This window comes from Ursus americanus, chromosome 14 (assembly GCF_024610735.1).
Source record: "Ursus americanus isolate L20-20 chromosome 14, mUrsAme1.1.p, whole genome shotgun sequence".
NCBI classification, from domain to species: Eukaryota; Metazoa; Chordata; class Mammalia; order Carnivora; family Ursidae; genus Ursus; species Ursus americanus.
Window position 1 is genome coordinate 53,189,043 of NC_142140.1, and position 19,990 is coordinate 53,209,032.

A 19,990-nucleotide genomic window follows, 5' to 3' on the forward strand; every position below is an offset into this window, starting at 1 on the left:
TTAATTTTCCTGGATCAAAGAAAGACTGTGGTTTTAGTAGGATAATGTCTTTATCTTCACAAGATACATTACCAAGTATTTAAAGATCAAGTATTATGTCCGCATTTTATTTTCAACTTACGCTCTCAGTTCACCATAAAATGCATTCAGTTATCCAGAGAAAGAGCCCACATGCAAAATGGTAAAAATGGGTGAAACTACTGTAACGAACATTCACTGTACTGGATATTCAACTTTTGTTGAAAGTTTCAGATTCTACAGAAGAAAAACTGAGAGGAAAAAAACCACACTTAGTCCAAACATCCCGTTAAGGGTATACTCAGTTATTTTGGAACTGGTGTCATAAAGCCCCCATCTTTTTCTCCTGGAGGCCTTCTTATGATGGTTTGTGGGGGATGCACGGTCATTCAGAGAACGAGATAGCGGAGTATTCTTGCTTTCATCTGGAAGAATGACTTGTGGCTCACATGTTCGTACTTATATACAGAAATATGCACACCCTTGAACCTAAGTCTCTTTTCTTTCTACCTGTAGGTAACGTTCAAAAAGAACAGGCAAAGACAAGGCCAAACTCTCGCAAGAAACTTTCTCTTGCATATGAAAAGAGCAAAGGCCCACCGAACCAATGGATTCCCCAATACTCACCAGAACGGCCAGGAGCGCCAGAGTCGTTGAGAACCGCAGGGCACGGGGCCGGAGCAACCTGCCTCGCTCAGCGGACATTCGCTTCCTCCTGGAAGAGTCACAAAGGTTACCTGGGCGTCTGAACAGGGAGGCACCGTGGCCGAAAACACTCTGCAGGCGCGCCCTCACCGCACCTCCCGGCCGGCCCAACGCAGGCACCAGCGACAGCGAAAGGCGCGAGCTCAGGGGGCCCGGCCCCTCTCAATAGGCCCCTTGGAGACTGGGTCACACCTGTGTTTTAACGCCCTCCTTGCACGCGGCCTTACCGAACACACGCTCAGACCCACGACGACCAACACGAATTATCCCGGAAGACGCTGAGCAACCCGGCAAAGACAGCCGCGGGCGAATGACGCCACTTCCGCTTCCTGCCTCTCGTCCTAAGGGACGGGGCTTCAATTCGGACCGCAGGCCTCGTGGTTCCCTTCACGCAGGGAAACTGTAGCTTCGTCCCCCGTGGGTGCGGAGGGCCCTGGAGTCGGCCTAGCGCGGGGGCAGAGGGCAGGGACAGACCCGAGGGACTAGGATGGGGCTCGAGGCAGGCCCCTGCTGTGTTTGGAAGTCAGAAGGGCAAGGCTGGAGGGGGGGGTCGGGGGCTCCCCTCAGAGGATGCTTACTTAACAATTTTGAGGGTTCCCGCCTTACCTTAAAAATTCTCTTCAAACTCTAGATTCCATACAGATTTCCTAATTTTCTTCTAAATGTATTACTTTTAGTCACATTTTAAGAATATATTTTCGTGGGCTAGTGGATCCGTCTTTCCTTTTTCTTCAGAAATAAACCCTTCTGTAGTATTATCTATTGATAAACTATCCTTGACATACTGATTTGAAATTCCACTTTTGTTACATAGTAAATTCCTCTATATACACTTGCATCGTTTTCTATTTTTTTTATTTTTCAAATTTTTTCCATACAATCCAGGGCTTCCCATACTAAGTTGTGGATACCAGGCATTTTCAGTTATTCAGCAATGGTTCCAAAGTTTCTACTACTGTCATGTGTGATGTGGATTTCAGTGGGTGGTTGTGGTGGAGTTAATAAAGGTCCTTTTAGATCCTGATTTATTAGCACACACACATTTACTGAGAATGGTTTATGTGGGTTATCAAATGTGTTTTACTCATTTCTTGAATTCATAACTGTTTTGCTACTTTAATGTTTCATCTGTTTCTGTATAAAATATTTCATTTTCATGTAGCCAAAGGAGTCTTTTGAAAAAAGTCTCTTCGGGTTTGGTTTTGTTTTGCCTTGCCTTGAAAAATTCTCTCTAAACTCTAGATTACATACAGACTTCCTATTTTCTTTCTTAATGTAGAAGTTTTAATGACATAATGTTTATTCCTCCAAGAATGCAGTTTAGCATGTGGTGTGAGATAGTGGATCCATTTTTCCTTTTTCTCCAGAAAGACAGTCTACTGTAGTATGATCTATTGATAAGCTATCCTTGACATACTGGTTTGAAATTCCACTTTTATCAAACAGTGAATTGCTCTACATACACCTGTATCAGTTTCTAGACTTTTCTATGAAAACAATATATACTTAGCATCATATCATACTTTTTTTCTTGCAATAATTTTATACTATGTTTTAGCATTGAGTGGTAAAAATATAATGGCAGTTAATGGTTATTACATCTTTCTCCTCAAGGTTCTTCAGAGACATAAAATTATTTATGAATTTACTTATGTAGCTATTATCATGATGTTCCCTTTTGTGTTTTGCAACATCTCAATTATATCGAGATATAATTCACATACCATATGATTTATTCTTTTAAAACTATACCAATCCATGTTTTTTAGTATGTTCAGAGTGGTGCAAGCATTACATTTTAGAACCTTTGCATCACTCTGTAAGCACCCTTGGCTGTCCAACCCTTATTTTCCTCCTCCCTCAACATCTAAGCATCCACAAATCTTTCTTTCTCTATCAATTTGTATTGTATAGTCATTTCATGGAAATGAAATCATATAATCTTTTGTGAATCATTTTTCACTTAATATGCTTTTCAAGATTCATATGCTTTGTAGTATACACCATTTTCTAAAAGATTTTATTAATTTGAGAGAGAGAGAATGCGTGAGCATGCTTGAGTGGGGGAGGGGCATAGGGAGATGGGGAGAGAGAATCTCAGGCAGACTCCATGAGCACTGAGCCTGGCTGGGAGCTTGATCCCAGGACCCTGAGATCATTACAGCCAAAATCAAGAGTTAGCAGCTTAACCAACTGAGCCATCCAGGCGCCCCCATCATTTCTTTTTCTTGGAAAATGAATATTCCATTGTGTGAGTACATTACATTTTATTTATTCATAAGTTGATGAATGTTTGGGTTGTTTTCACTTTGTGGGTATTAGGAGTGTGTATTTTTTTTTTTTTTAGTATGCTCTATGCCCAAGGTGGGGCTTGAACTCATGACCCCGAGATCAAGAATCGCATGTTCTTTGTTTTTTTTTTTTTTTAAGATTTTATTTATTTGTCAGAGATAGAGAGCACAAGCATGGGGAGTGGCAGGCAGAGGGAGAAGCAGACTCCTGACTAAGCAGGGAGCCCGATGCAGGACTCTGGGATCATGACCTGAGTTGAAGACAGACACTTAACGGACTGAGCCACCCAGGTGTCCTAAAAGTTGCACATTCTATGGACTGAGCCAGCCGGTGCCCCCTGTGGGTATTAGGAGGAAAGTTGCTATGAAAATTCATGTATATCTTTTAGTGCAGAAGTCTTTTTATTTTTATTGGCTATTGTATTAGTGGTCGCCAGAAAACAAAACACACACACACACACAATCAGGATTTAGAACATTAATATCACCTCCCCCTAAACTCTGAGTTTCTGTCAGACGGGCCTCTTAAGGGGTTTTGAAGGGTGTGAGAGGGTTGCAGCTGTGCCCATGAGGGGTGGGTATGGGAAGGGGGTTGCCTCTTGGTCAAGCAGAGAAGGAGGTTGCAGGTTTTCGAGGGGCTCTGTTCAGGGCTCATCTGGGACATGGGTTGTGGTCAGGCTAGAGAAGAATATGTTTTGTAGTTGGGGTCTACTTTCCAAGAATGTAGGGTACTGTGAGCTAGAAAAACAAAGAGTTAGGGCCAAGTGCATATACCTGTCAGTTTTATCTGTAAGCTTGGTGGGGGGTGGTGGGGGGACGGGGAGTGGCTTTAGTAGATTCCTTCCAAAGGATAATGCACTATACAAATTTCATCCAGTGACAAATATTGTTTGTGTATGTGATATTTAGTATCAGGCAAAAATTGATACTAGAGAGAGAGCGAATGTGAGACAAGTCTGCACTCCAAAGATCATTCTATCAGCATTGGTACACTTGACTGACATACACATTCAAACATTTATTAACTGCTAGAGTCTATGTACTTGTATGACATTTGAAACAAAACGAAGGCCCAATAGAACTTACCTTTCATTGGGAGAAAGAAAATAAACATATATAAATAAAGAGTAATAATGGAATTTCTTATAAGTGCTAATAAAAAAGTAAAGACTATATAGGAATCCTATTTTAACCTCACATTATTGTTACTTAACCATCTAGGACATTCCATATGGAGATTTGCTGATGTTGTTGATGCTGTTGCTCTCTCTGATATCACATGTTAGAAGTAAAGGAGGGAAAGAAGTAAAGAAGGAGAAAAGGAAGGAAAGAAGGAAGGAGGGTGGGAAGAAAGGAAAAACACTGGGTTTGTTCTTGAGAGGTACAGTCTGACGTACCTGTGGAACACCCCACAAATAATTTCCTCTTGGCAGTGGCATGGATTGACCTTGTGTTGTGTCTAATGACAGTAGTGGGAAATAGAATTGGGTTACAGAGGAGCAAATCTGAAAGACAAGATTATGCTTGGCTCAGCCTTCCTCAATGCTCCTTGTTTGAAAGTGGAGAAAGCAGGGGTCCTCTTAACTGAGAAGGCACTCTGAGACCCAAAAACAAAGCTGATGACTCCATAGTATTTCTTTTTTTTTTTTTTAGTTTTTTTTGTTTTGTTTTTTTAACTTATTTGAGAGAGAAAGTGAGCAAGAGAGAGCACGAATAGGGGGAGGAACAGAGGGAGAGGGAGAAGTAGACTCCCTGATGAGCAGGGAGCCTGACACTGGACTTGATCTCAGGACTCTGGGATCATGACCTGAGCCAAAGGCAGATGCTTAACCAACTGAGCCACCCAGGTGCCCAACTCCATGCAATTTATACAGGGATTTTACTCAGGACAACTTACAGATGGGGGTGGGGGGGGTCGGGTGTGTGACAGTCCAGGTGCTACACAGCTATTCTCTGCAAAGTCCGGACCTTACTCCACAAATTTTACAAATCAAGAGGATGCCCCCCTTTCCTTTTCCAGGGGGGAACTGTAGTGAAATCAAAGGTTTCACATGCACCCAATTGACAGCTAACTTTTAGATTTTGTGGTGCACTCTGTGTTTCACAAAGGGGAGAGACTATGTTACCTTTAACAAATTTACAGAGGACCAAAGCAAGCCCCAAGAGAGGCCATTACTGGAACATGAGCAAAAAGGAGGGTCAAAACTGCAGTCGATATTGTCAGCAATCCTACAGTCCTTCAGTTCTCACTGTGGCTCCCACTTCCTAAGGACAGCCCTTCCCAACTAGTGACCCTCATGCATCACAAATAAACTCTCATGGACACTGTACATATTGTTGGTCATGAACCAAATGCTAATGGGGTGGACTGTAGTAAACCCTGTGTTGGGTCACCTACTTCTCCCTTCAAAATTAAGGGCTTATTCTCCAGGTTCAGGGAGTACAGTCATCTGACAGCCCTCATCCTTTAACCCTCTTAGAATTGCCCTCAGCTAAAGGAAGCTGGCTCACTTACCCCCTTAGATCTCCTGCTGTGGGAGCACAACTGCCTGACAGCCATCTGTATCCACTACCGTCTTTGCTCTGTGGACGCTGCTGGGCTGCTCCCATCCACGGACTGATCACAGGTAGATACCAGTGCATGCCCACTGCCACACTCACACAATGACATTCATGACCAGGGTTAATGAACCCTGCCAAAATGGTGACTCCTCTTTCTGGCATGACGGACCTCAAGTGCTAGGCAGCTGGAAAGCTTCAAGTTCAATAGGACCTTGGCCATGTCTCTGGAAGGGCTATCCTTGTAGGTGTCAAGACCTCTAAACCTGCTGAGGCCAGAGTTGAGGAGACCTGAAGCAAATACTGCCCAATTGGCTCACTGGGCATTACATTAGACAGGGCTGCTTCTACTAAGAAGCCTTGATTTCTGGACCCACGTATCCCATATATTTGAGTTAGAGCATATTATGATTGTCACTGACTTAGAGTGTACATGCATCCTGTGAATTGTGTAGCCAGAATATCTACCGTATGCAAATGTCTGCTCTAAATGTGATCATACTCTTTGAAATTAAACTTGTTGCATATTTTCCATTAAACAAACTTTTTAAAACTAACCATACTTCACATTTTTTTTTCTCTCCACAGTTTTACCTCTATTCTCACGTTCCCTGACAAACATTATAGGTGGCTTATATTGGCACCTCTATTTCCTCCATACTCACTCATCAGCCCACTCTGCCTGGATTACATATGCCCCTATCCCTTATGTTAGAGGTAAAAAATGGAGTCCTCCCTAATATCAACAAAGACCTTCATGTCACCAGCAAATGTCAAGGGATATTTTCAGTCCTCATTTGGTTAGTCCTTTCAACAGAACCAAAACTATTAACCACTCTGCTTTTCTTCAGAAAGACCTCTTTGCCTCCACAACACTGTGGACTAAGTGATCTTTGAAATCTCCAAAGATTCTTCAAGGAATGAGCATCCCATAAAGTTGATTCCTGGTTTTGGTTCTTGTAGGAGTTAAATGTTTCTTACGGGGTATTTTCTCATTTTAAGTCAAACCGTAGAAAGAAGAATTCCTTTTTTTGAGAATATACCTTTATCTTTGCCTACTGTTGCCTACACAGACATGACTGAAAATTTGCCATTCTTTCATCTTTGTATCCCATGGGACCTGAATTGTTTGCAGCGAGGAATCCAGAACAATTTATTCAATGAAGACTTTTGAGAATTCAGCCACTGAGATGATAATAACATGTCCTGTTGCCCCTTTTCTATAATTCTCTGATGGGAGCCTAGGGGAAAACCCAAATGGGCTCTCCTGGGACAGACTGCAGAGAAAAGAAAGCTTCAGTGATAATCATCAGAGAGGGTAGGATCATTGCTTCGCAGTCAGGGCTAGAGTGAGAAAGTGGGCACTGGGCTTATCTCTAGAGTAATGAGACAGGTACAGTCCCACATTTAGTCTACAAAGCTTAAGTCTCTGTAGTTTGAAGGTGCTTTACTTGCTACTTAAACCAGTCTTCCCCAGCTCTTGTTCTGTTTACTTCTCTCTCTTTCAGAATCCAGAGACGCTCTGCAGTAAGTTATTTTCCAGTGAGTCTCCTCTTTATTCTTTCCGATGAATTCTAGGTTCCTGTTCCATTTCCTGTCCCATCATTTATCATTAACTACTCACTCGACATGTGTTATGCATGATGTGTTGTCCTCTTTGTTCCTCAAGTGATTGGATTTTTAAAAATTATATTCCCTGTTTTTGCTGGCAGATTTGTCTTACTGATAGCACTTAATAGTTCTGTACTGTTGTCTTCCTTTAGTGTCCACAATATATCTACGAAGAATGTAATCATTTCTGACATTCAGTATTCGGGCTAATATCCATTTCCTATCTTACTAATCTCTATAAATATTCAAGAGAATATCGAGTGATTAAGTTGGAGTAGATTGTCTGGGCCTGCTCACAAATTTAATATAAATAATTTAGTGTGTTAATGTAGAATACCCTGTTAGCTGCAGTTTTTTTTTTTTTAAGTGATCTCTATGCCGAGCATGGTGCTCAAACTCACAATCCGCATGCTCTACTGACTGAACCAGCCAGGTGCCCCTTGGTTGCAGTTTTAAACAACTATTTTTTATTGGGTTAAGAAACTGACTGAAATTTCTTCATGTAGTAAGAGGCTCTTTCCAGGCAGCTAACCACAGTAACGACTGTTACATTTTCTCAAATACTTTTTCCATTGTGATTATGGTTATGATTCCTCTTTATTTCTCTATTTTCGTGATGTATACTTTTAGCAACAGCATTAATGAGCTTTCCATTCCTAAAATACTTGTGTTACTTGTTTAGGATATATTACTCTTCTTAAATAGATATGACTGCATTGTTTTTAACTTTACTATTCCATGTTGTTGTTGTCTGTCTACATTTAGTCATATGATGAGCTTGAAGAGTCCTTTTTTGTGTGTTATAGTGGATGCTTTTGGTCTCAATCTTTATTATACACCTAACGTTTCATGTGTTAACACCTAGTATGTGCAGGCACCATGTAAATCTTTAGAAAGACAATGGAGAGCAAAAACAGTCACAACCTCTGACCCACAAATAAACATAAAATCACCAATGTGAGAGGCACATTAAGCAATAGTACAGGTTTCTCCACTTGTGCTCCTCACATACTCTGTTCCTCCTGAACCTCACTGTCTGCTCTCCATCTCACTGGCCTATCAAATCCCTTCCATTACCAAGCTCACCCAACCACGGGGAAAGTGCAAATTCTGTTCTCAGGACCTGAAATATGTGCTCTTTCCCTATTTCCCTTGATTAACAATTACCCATCCCTCCTCCTGCAGCTCAAGTATACCTGTTTCAGAAAAGACTTCTATGTACCTCCTCAGACTAAATTGGTTCTCAATATTTTTTCTCTCTTTAATTAATTACAATCTCTAGACATTAGGAATAACAAGGACCTCCTTTCTATCATGATAATGTAAACATTAATTTTCATGTTAAATTTGCCTTTTAATTTTTTTGCCTTTTAATTATTTAAGGATAATTTCCTTTACAGAATTTTTTGACTATTTTAAATCAAATCTACCAATCATTTTTTTTTTTTTTGCAAAGAAAGTGCTGATTTTTAATACAACAGACACCTGCTCCAGAGTGAGCACACAGGGGCACACACTCCCACACAAACTTCGTATTTTACTTTAATAGTTGTGTGCTTCTGTTTCACCCTATTATCTATGTAGTACACCTGCTTTTCTCTCTTCTTAGAAGAATCCACCTGGCAGGTGGTATCTGAAAGAGGGAGGTATAGGCTATTCATTTATGAGAAGTGCTGGAAGGTGGTCAAAAGAGGTACCAGACCTATTGTCTTTTTAATGATCAGAATTCCATCTTTGATGGCTGTCTCAGTTTAATACTGATAAGCAATAGCCATACAAGACAGATTTATTGTGATGGTAAGGACAAAAGCTCACATTTTTCAAGTGTCCACAGAATATCACAAGAATCACAGTGTAAACATTACATGCACCATCTCATTTAATTCACTAACCAGGTTTACAGCATAGGGAATATTTACCACTCCCATTGTAGAAGTGTACTATCTGCAGCTACAAGAGATTAACTAACTTTCTCAGGGTCACACAGAGAATAAGTTGGTAGACCAAATTTCTGTTCTAGAAAGACTGACTCAAGATCCCATGTTCTAAATCACAGCTCTATACTGAATTTGGGGATATTTATCTACCAAAGGGATTGACAAATAAAAATAGCTATCATTTATTGACATCCTACTGTGTACAAGAGCACTTTGAATCCTCACAAAGAAGCTAATAGCAGTAACCACATATTTAGGATGAAAAATAATAAGACAATAGTTAACCGTCACATTGATATGAAGCATCACCTCATCGAATTAAGGCTATTTGAGTTGAATACATATTGTATAAATAGTATAGAGATATTTGAATTATGGAGATTATCAAAGAAAGACATTTGAAGTCTTCACTTATTTTGAATGCTCATATCATAGAAAAAATTGGTTTATGTCCATTGCCTCAAATAGAACTAGACCAGTGAATAAGAAATTTAAAAAAAATAGAGATGTAAGCTAAATTTTTAAAAGGATACCTAAGTACATTTAGATTGAAAATGAGCTGAGTGAATGAATTATTGCCTTTGAAAGGACTGACGGAAGGTGAAAGATGTCCACCTAACGGTGTTATTATAAAGGTGATGACTGGCTGATGTGCCAGTTGGCTATTCACTGAATATTGCTTTCAACTCCTTCTCTAGCAGGCACATTGGCTACATGGAAGCAGGAAATCATACCAGAGTATCAGAATTCTTCCTCCAGGGCCTCTCAGATGATCCAGAACTGCAGCCCCTGGTCTTTGGTTTGTTTCTGTTCATGTACCTGGTCACTGTACTGGGAAACCTGCTCATCATCTTGGCTATCCTCTCTGACTCCAATCTCCACACGCCCATGTACTTCTTCCTCTCCAATCTGTCCTCTGTTGACATCTGTTTCATCTCTACCACCGTTCCAAAGATGCTGGTAAACATCCAGGTACACAGCAAAGACATCTCCTACACTGGATGCCTCATTCAGGTGTATTTTTTTATGATTTTTGCTGGAATGGATGGTTTCCTCCTGACTGTGATGGCCTACGACCGGTATGTGGCTATCTGCCATCCCCTGCACTACACAGTCATCATGAACCCACGACTCTGTGGCCTGCTGGTTCTGGTGTGTTGGTTCATCATTTTCTGGGTCTCCCTGATTCATGTCCTACTGATGAGGAGGCTGACCTTCTGTCCAGGCACAGAAATTCCACATTTCTTCTGTGAAGTGGTTCAGATTCTCAAGGTGGCCTGCTCTGACGCCCTCATCAATAACATCTTCTTATATGTGTCCACTGCCATACTGGGTGTGTTTCCTCTCATTGGGATCCTCTTTTCATACTCTCTGATTGTCTCCTCTTTAATGAGAATATCCTCTGCAGCAGGAAAATATAAAGCATTTTCAACCTGTGGGGCTCACCTCTCTGTGGTCTCCTTGTACTATGGGACAAGCCTGGGGCTCTATTTCAATCCCTCTGCAACTCATTCTTCCCAGAGCTCAATTGGCTCAGTTATGTACACTGTGGTCACCCCCATGCTGAATCCCTTCATCTACAGCCTGAGGAATAAGGATGTGAAGGGGGCCCTGGGAAGACTCCACAATCGAGGAGCCCTTTGTCCATGATGGGCCACTGGCCTCAGAACCTAGGGGACATTGTGGGCTCCAAAGGCAAATATTGTGCATGCAAATCTTCTGGGTTTTTTCCTTCCTTAAAAGACAGGCCTCATTGCTTATATTCCCAAAGTACCCATGGGTTTGCTTTTGTTAGGTTTTTTTTTTTTTTAAAGATTTTATTTGTTTATCTGACAGAGAGAGAGATAGCCAGCGAGAGAGGGAACACAAGCAGGGAGAGTGGGAGAGGAAGAACCAGGCTCCCAGCGGAAGAGCCTGATGTGGGGCTCGATCCCAGGACTCTGGGATCATGCCCTGAGCCAAAGGCAGACGCTTAATGACTGAGCCACCCAGGTGCCCCTGTTAGGTTTTGTTTTTATGTTGGTTTCTCCTTAACAAACTCCTCAATGATTCTTTTTCTCCTTTTTCTTCCCTATTTGCAACCCATAACATTCTTTGGTCAGCTTTCCTATAGCCATTCCTGAGATTTCCAATATTAGATGTGAAGTGCTTATATCAAGTGCTAGTATGGTTTACTCCTAAATGGTCCTCTGGAATGCTGATATCCTTTACTTTAATTTGGTTGTACATTTGCTTTTCCCTGGAAGAAATGGAATGGAAATCATACAATACTCATAACCAAAGTGCCTGCCATATCAATACTGTACTTGTTGCTCTACATCTGTAAATGTATGTATCTTGACATTTCCTTAAGATATTTTCTCTTTTTTAAAAGATTGAGATTGGGATGTGGAAACCTGACTCTGAGCCCACACTCCTAAGTTTGCTACCATAGTGTTCCTGAAAACACTGCTGTCATTTTCAACTTCAAAAGTGGGGATGTTGATTTGAAATCTCATTTGTTCAGGTTTTTTTAATAAAGATTTTATTTATTCATTTGTCAGAGAGAGAGTGCACAAGCGCAGGGGGCGGCGTGGCAGAAAAAGGGAGAGGGAGAAGCAGGCTCCCCACTGAGCAAGGAGTCCGATGTGGGATTTGGTCCTAGGACCCTGGGATCATGACCCGAGCCGAAAGCAGACACTTAACTAAGCCATCCAGGTGTCCCTCATTTGTTCAGGTTTGTAGGTAATGTATTGCGTATCACTCAGATATTGCCTCCTATTTGTCTTCTTTCCTCTTCCTTCTTTCCTTCTTATCCTCTGCCCATTCTTTGTTCTATTGGACCTTTATTTCCCATTATTGTGATTTTTAGATACATCCTCAAGATCCTAATACATGTAATAATGACTATAATAGACTAAGACTATTCTGGGGGGAGAGTATTCACAGTAGGTGTAATCAGGAATTGTAGTTCCACGCTTGTGAAATGTATTCAGAATTCACTTCACTTGTTAAAAAGAATTTTGATACAGGGCACCTGGGTGGCTCAGTTGGTTAAGTGTCTACCTTTGGCGCAGGTCATGATCCCAGGGTCCTGGGATAGAGCGCCATGTCAGGCTCTCTGCTCAGTGGAGAGCCTGCTTCTTCCTCTCCCTCTGCTTGCTGCTCTCACTGCTTGTGCACTCTCTCTGTCAAATAAATAAAAACAAAATCTTAAAAAAAAAAGAATTTTGATAAAAATGAGCCTGCAGTGAGGAGTGTAGTAGTAGAAGCTGTCAGCATTTCTCCTTCATTCCCAGGGATCCTTTCACTTTCTCCATTGCATACCAATCTGACTGCAAATGTTCAGCAACAGGTGCATGGGGTAAGAAGGAACAGGGAATTATGCCCCACCAAGGCCAGCTCTTGATGGAAAGGTGTGAAGTATACCATCTTCTTCACCAATTAGCTAGGATAATTCTCATATTTCCATTTTGCACCACTTTCCAATATTTCCCCACAGGATGAAAACCGCTCAGTTGTTGTGGGAGCTGACTAGGGCATATTTTATTGGATGTATTTTCCTCCCTATATCACCTCCCCTCTCCCTAACCCACGTCCTTGTTCCTTGCTTCTTCCAGTAATGTGCTCACTAATGAATCGTTGGCTCGATGTCTTCTTCTGAGGAACCTAAATGAAGTGAGGTAGTAAAGATTGTGATGGGTATTAAAACAATATCACGGATGGAACTAGTAACTTTTGGGACAAAACCAAACTGAACAAAAAACAAGTATTCCATATATAATTAGATCTTCAAACTACTGAAAAAATCATCACATTTCAGCAATATTGGGGTGGCTTCAATTTACTTTGATTACACTAAGTTTCAAGCAGTGTTTAATTACTGTCTATGTGTACAAATTGAGGAGAGGACCAAAGAGGTAAATAAAATTACAATACAGAATTGTGAGCGTAATACAACCTGTTGAAAAGAAAGGTAAAAGTTTTCGACTCGAGTATCCAGAGGAAATATTTACTTAATGAAATTATTGAGCTATAATTTGCATACCATGAAATTCACCCATTCAAAATGTAAATTCAGTAATTTGAGTAAACTTATAGAATTTCTGTGACCATTACCACAGTGCAATTTTATTTTATTTTTTTAAAGATTTTATTTATTTATTTGAGAGAGAGAGAGAGAGAGACAGCCAGCGACAGAGGGAACACAGGCAGGAGGAGTGGGAGAGGAAGAAGCAGGCTCCCAGTGGAGGAGCCTGATGTGGGGCTCGATCCCAGGACTCTGCGATCATGCCCTGAGCTGAAGGCAGATGCTTAATGACTGAGCCACCCAGGTGCCCCCACAATGCAATTTTAGAACATTTCTATCACTCTAAAAGTTCCCTTGTCTCCAGTTGCAGTTAATGTCCACTCCCACCTCAGTCCTAGTTAACACCTTATCTGCTTCCTGTCTCTGTAATTAGCTTTTTCTAGATATTTTATGTAAATGTAATCATACAATATGTAGTCTTTTGATTCTGGCTTCTTTCACTTAGCATAATGATTTTTGAGGGTTATCTATGTGGAAAACTCATATCAGTATTTTGTTTCTCATAACTGCAGAATAATATTCAAACATATAAATATACCTGTATTTGTTTATTCATTTATCAGCTGGTAGACACTTGGATATTCCAGTCTGGGGTTATCATGAATAATTCGGTTATGAACTTTTGCATGTGCATGTCTGTGTTGACATGTGTTTTCATTTCTTTGGGGTAGATAACTCATGGTGTAATTACTGAGTCACATGGTAAACTGATGTTTCATTTTTAAAAATCTGCTAGACTGTTTTTTCAAAGTGGCTCCTCTATTTTACATTCCCACGAGCAATGAATGATGGTTCCACATTTTCCACATCACCAACACTTGGGATTCAGCAAAAACTTCTAATGGGACAATACTCTTGAGCACTGGGTAACAAATAATCAGTAGAAATTTAACCGAAGAATGGTTTGGGTAAGAAGTAGAGAGGAGAGCTGGAACTACAGGAGAAAGGAACTACATACACACAAACATGGAAAATTCAAGACTAAGGCATTCCAGGAGGATATATGGAACTGATGACCGAGTTATTAAATAAACTAAGATATGTAGATGGAGGACAGCCTATTAAGAATCTAATTTGAGGGACGCCTGGGTGGCTCAGTCGGTTAAGCATCTGACTCTTAATTTTGGCTCAGATCACGATCTCAGGGTTGTGAGATTGAGCCCTGTATTGGCTCTGTGTGGGGAACAGAGCCTGCTTGAGAGTCTCTCTCTCCCTCTGCCCTTCCCCTCTCCTACTCGCTCTGCTGTAAAAAAAAAAAAAAAAAAAAAAAGAGAGAGAGAGAGAGAGAGAGGGAGAGAGAGAGAGGGAGGGAGAGAGAGAGAGAGAATCTAATTTGACATACCAAGGATTTTGAAAGCAATGGAACGCTAGGGCCATGCTATAATCACAGGTGTAGTAATTTAGGATTGCTCTGAGTGGGAGAAATTGGAGGCAGAGAACATTTAGGAGACTGTTGAAGTAGTCGAGGGGAAAAGGTGATGGGGACCTGACCTAGCCAGTGGCAATAAGACGGGAATATTTTGGAAGAGAGGTGTATTAATTTCCTATTGAAGCTGTAAAACATTGCCATAAGTCTAGTGGCTTAAAATGACACAAATTTATTATTTTACATTTCTGGAAGTCAGAAGTCTAAAATGCATCAGCAGTGCTGCTTTCTTTCTGGAGGTGCTTGAGGAAGTCTGTTTACTTGCCTTTTCCAAATTCTAGAGACCTCTCCATTTGTGGGAGTTTTGGAATTCATGTATAAGACTACAAAGCCCTAGTAGAGACCAAGAACAAGGAAAGACATTTTGAGAAGAAGACCTACGCCCAGGCAGTTGGCTTGCTGACCATGGTCCCAGCCACACATGGGGAAACAGCCATATCCTCATGTGGACTTGGCTACAGCCCCATTTGGCCTTGGCACCAGCACCACCCCTAAGGCCCCAGAAGGAGACACATCCACCCATGCCTCTCAGGTAACAGGCTGCTGGCCTCACTCTGAGACGCAGACCTTGAGCAGCCAGCCTGTGATCCAGCACCAGTCTCTCTGATCTGTGGTCTTCTCCACATAAGAATCCAGAAGGACATGTGTCCATCTGTGACTTGGGAGGCAAACCTACTGACCTGGTCTGACCACAGATCTTGAAGCAGCCCACAACCCAGCTCTAGACACTCTGAGCCACGATGTAGGAGGAATCATGCCCACTCAGAGATCCAGGGGGAGACTCATCCATCAGTGCCCACTGAGGCAGACCTACGGAACTCTGTCATGGATGTGGACCCTAAGGCAGTTCTATGACATGGCTCCAGCCCCTCTCAGCTGTGTTGTGGGGTCATTCATGCATTCCTAGTTAGAGCCATACTTTTCTACACAACTGGGAAAATAGCCCTGCCACCTGTGGATCCTGAAGAGAACACTCGTCCCAGGGCCAGTCCTACTGACCGAGGTCCTGGAGGCAGTCCTGTCTACCCAGGGACCAGACAATGTTCACTTCTCTACTAATAGGATTTCCAACCACAGATTGTACTATAGATCCAGGAGCAGCTGTATTACATGGCTCCAACCCAACTCAACTATGACCCCAGAGGCAAAACCCCCAGTCCTGAAACCCAGCAGGAGAAGGTCTTTATCTAGAGAAAGCAGCCTCTGAAGACTGAAAGAAGTGTTTGCTCCTTCAAATGCACAGACCCTAATACCAATACCACTTGTCTGCATGCTCTACCAGCTGACCTGTGAAGAACGCTAAGCTAAATACATACTGCAGTTACATGCAACAAATATTTACCATGAAACATTAAAATATATAAAGCTACCATATCAAGAGTGAGATATGTTTATATATAAACACATTACTAGTACACAAGAGTTCTAGAAACTGATACAGGTATTTATAAGAAATTGTTTTTTAAATAAGGGTGGAATTCCAATTCAGTATGCCAATTAGTTTATCAGTAAGTGGTACTAAAACAATTAGCCATGTTTTCGGGAGGAAAAAATGTGACTGGATCCACTACCACATACTACATGTCAAAATACAGTCCATGCAAATTAGAGATTTAAGTGTCTTTAAATATATTTAAGAAGAAAATGATAAAATCCAAATACAATCTATAGTTTAAAGAGATTTTAAAATTAAGGCAAGAAATGCAGTCTTTTAAAAACGGACTTCTTGGGGCGCCTGAGTGGCACAGCGGTTGAGCGTCTGCCTTCGGCTCAGGGCGTGATCCCGGCGTTGTGGGATCGAGCCCCACATCAGGCTCCTCTGCTATGAGCCTGCTTCTTCCTCTCCCACTCCCCCTGCTTGTGTTCCCTCTCTCACTGGCTGTCTCTATCTCTGTCAAATAAATAAATAAAATATTTAAAAATAATAATAATAAAAATAAAAACGGACTTCTTTGGGGGCGCCTGGGTGGCTCAGTCAGGTAAGGGTCCAACTCTTGGTTTTGGCTCAGGTCATGATCTCGGGGTTGTGGAATCGTGCCCTGCATCAGGCTCTTTACTGGGCAAGAAGTCTGCTTGAGATTCTCTCCCTCTGCCCACCCCCATGCTCTCTCTCTCTCATAAATAAAATCTTTAAAAAACCAGACTTCCACGCCTAAGTAACACTTATACCTCTGTACAGGGGGCCTGGAGAGCAGGGTGTGAGGCATGCAGGAGGCAGAGGGGCTAGGCTGGGGCAGTGCCAGGAGCATGAGGGCCACAGTGCTGCAGCCCTGGGGTCCTGGCATTTTTTAGCAACTGTGAAGGCTTCCTTGCAATTCATTTCTTCTCACTACACTATTAAGAATCATACCAAATTGAAAAGATATGAATGAATATCCTAAAACAAGAAAAAGTAACACATTACACTCTTCTTGCTAGATTCCTCTGGAATAAGCAGAATTGCAGATGGCTTCAATGGAATTTTTTCTGACAGTTACAGTATTTGTTCTATGAGAAAACCAGACTTAAAATATTTTGACAACTAAGATGATGACTCTGATACACAGACATCAAATGATTTGCCAAAATTTACAGATGGAATCAAGGCCAGATATAGAAATCATAACTACCTGGTTCCCAGTCCTGTACTGAGAATTCTAGACCACACTACCTTTTGTGGAAAAAAAAAAAAAAAAAAAAAGAGCTGATACTGAAGTGTGTGATGAAGAGTGTGACTCACCTGAACTGGTCAACCAACACACTCAAGAGGAGAGTCCCATAGAAGTTCACACTGCTGAAGATGTTCCAGTTGTTGCAGAAGTGCATGCACTTTCTGAAGGTTATGATATAGAGACAGAAAACAATTCCTCTGAGAGGCTCCAAGACCAAACTGATGAGGAGCCACCAGCTAAAGTTTGCAAAATTCTTGACAGGAGCCAAGCTTTGAATGTGCCTGCCCAGCAGAACTGGCCTTTACTGAGAGCTAATAGCAGTGACTTCTATAAAGGCGAACTTTGTGAGTTCAACAGCAAATATTTTTCTGCTATAAAGCAGCATATGATGCCGAAGCACAAAGGTACTGATTCAAATGTGTGTCAAATATGCAAGGAAAGTTTCTCTACCCACATGATTCTGATTGAACACAGCAAACTGCATGAAGAGGATCCCTACATTTGTAAATACTGTTATAAAACAGTGATTTTTGAGAACCTCAGCCAGCACATTGCAGACACCCATTTTAGTGACCTTTATTGCTGGGAGCAGTGCGATAAACAGTTATCTTCAAGCAGTGAACTCCACCTACATTTCCAGGAGCACAGCTGTGATGAATAGTACTAGCGTCAGTTTTGTCAACGTGAAACCAATGATCCAGAAGACTCGCAAAGCCATGTGGTAAATGAACATGCATGTAAATTAACTAAGTGTTAGTATAACAATGGAGAACATGGACAGCACAGACTCTTAAGCAAAATTACCTTTTTTTGGAAAAAGGTTTTATTTATTTATTTAGAGAGAGGGCACGTGGGGGGTAGGGGCAGAGGGAGAAGGAGGGAGAGAGTCTCAAGCAGACTCCCCACTGAGCGTGGAGCCAGACACAGGCTCGATCTCATGACCCTGAGGTCATGACCTGGGCCTAAATCAAGAGTTGGATGTTTAACTGACTGAGCCACGCAGGCGCCAGCAAAATTCCCTTTGACAAATGTAAAAACTTCTTTGTATGTCAAGTATGTGGTTTTCCGGGTAGACTTAATGTGAATGGTAACAGGCATGTTGCTATTGAACATACTAAAATTTTTCCTCAGGCTTGTGATGACTGTGAAAACAGCTTTTCAAGTATGCTTAGACTATTGCAAACATAAAAATTCACATTTATCTGAAGGGATTAATTTATGTCAATACCATTAACATTCAACACGACAAACTGAAGATCTTAAAGTTCATCTAGATTTCAAGCATTCAGCTGACTTACTTTATAAACATAGTGACGGCTTGACGAGGTTTGGAAATGAGAGGGATTAATAAGTCACCTTCCAGTCCATGAGACAACTTATTTACTTTAACTTCTACAACGTTGATGTAAACTAATAAATTTGACATTTTTGGAGATATTAAAAAAACAAATGTTTGTATAATAAAAGACGAAACATGAACATAACAGAGATTATCAATTCAATCAATGCGTAAAACACATTTGATGATGTGCATGAACAAGACGTTTCTCTTTTTATTGATGAACAACTGACATACAATATTTGATTAGTTTCAGGAGTACACAGTGATTTGACATATATACATCTCATGAAATGGTCACCACAGTAAGTCTAGTTAACAGCTGTCACAATACAAAGAATGGTGAAATGTTACACTGACTATAATCCATAAGTGGGTACATTACACCTCCTATCTTAATTATTTATAACTGGAAGACTGTACCTATTAATCCCCTTCACCTATTTCGTCCATTACCCCCCCGCCCCATAGTTTTGAATAGATGGGATACCCAACCGTGTTTAAAAAGATCTTTATTTAGGGGTGCCTGGGTGGCTCAGCCGTTAAGCGTCTGCCTTCGGCTCAGGTCATGATCCCAGGGTCCTGGGATGGAGCCCCGCATCGGGCTCCCTGGTCAGCGAGAAGCCTGCTTCCCCCTCTCCCACTCCCCCTGCTTGTGTTCCCTCTCTCGTTGTGTCTCTCTGTCAAATAGATAAAATCTTAAAAAAAAAAAAAAGATCTTTATTTACTGCACAAAGGCCACCCACTGAACACCACAGCAAACAAGAGTCCGGGGAGACTTTATAACCTTGCGTGAACACGACAACAATGCCTGGCATCAGTGCTATGCCACAAAACCAAAAGCAGATATACATGCTTGACACAGAAAAAAGATTTACAGGAAATGTCATGACAATGAAACAAAGGCGTCAACGACCTGAGCTTAGGAGGGTGTCCGACGTAAATGACACTAAGAGGAAATAAAGGCCCCCAAACGGGATGGACTGCTGGGGTCTCGGGCTTATCGATATGGGACAGCGACCGTAAAAGTTCTAAGATGTGCAGGGAGGCAGGCAGGAAACCTTTCACCGTGCAGGTTGTGAGGTGAATACGAGGGGTCCTTCCACCGCCCAAACCGGGGCTGAACCTCGCCCCACGCAACTCCGGCCCGTCCCCGCGCCGGGGTCTCGCCCTCCGCCCATAGTCGCGCCCACATACCTGCTTCCAGCTCCAGCCGCGTCCTCCGAGCCGCATCCACGCCTCAAACTAAGCGCCCAGCCCAGCCCGCCACGCCGAGCTCGCGCGGGAGCGAACCACAGTTTGGCGGTCTGAGGTGGAAGCCCCGCCCCTCGAGCCCCGGCAGGAAGCGGAAGCGGCGTCACACGCCCGCCGGGGTCTCTTCCGC

The 19,990-nt window shown here is 41.9% G+C and overlaps 1 protein-coding gene and 1 long non-coding RNA gene across 7 annotated transcripts in view; one reads left to right on the top strand and one right to left on the bottom strand.

Annotated features, from left to right (window-relative positions):
* Positions 1 to 19,973, bottom strand: part of LOC123777539 (uncharacterized) — a 39,566-nt gene extending 19,593 nt beyond the window's left edge. For 2 of the 6 annotated variants that reach the window (XR_015726722.1, XR_015726723.1), the window contains exons 1-2: positions 19,804 to 19,973; positions 646 to 733 (exon numbers count right to left, since the gene is read on the bottom strand). This is a non-coding gene — a long non-coding RNA (uncharacterized LOC123777539). Of the gene's footprint in view, positions 1 to 645; positions 734 to 950; positions 2,336 to 17,335; positions 17,429 to 19,803 lie in introns of those variants that run through there. The other 4 variants (XR_015726721.1, XR_006775681.2, XR_015726724.1 and 1 more) reach the window with 4 other exon arrangements.
* On the top strand, positions 9,787 to 10,771 carry LOC123777537 (olfactory receptor 7D4-like). The gene has a single exon (XM_045774265.2). It carries the CDS (start codon positions 9,836 to 9,838, stop codon positions 10,769 to 10,771), a length of 936 nt encoding a protein of 311 aa, XP_045630221.1. The 5' UTR covers positions 9,787 to 9,835.
* Positions 19,974 to 19,990: the final 17 nt, after the last annotated feature.

Coding starts and splice junctions, on each gene's coding strand:
- LOC123777537 (XM_045774265.2), top strand. CDS start 9,836: ATGGAAGCAGGAAATCATACCAGAGTATCAGAATTCTTCCTCCAGGGC.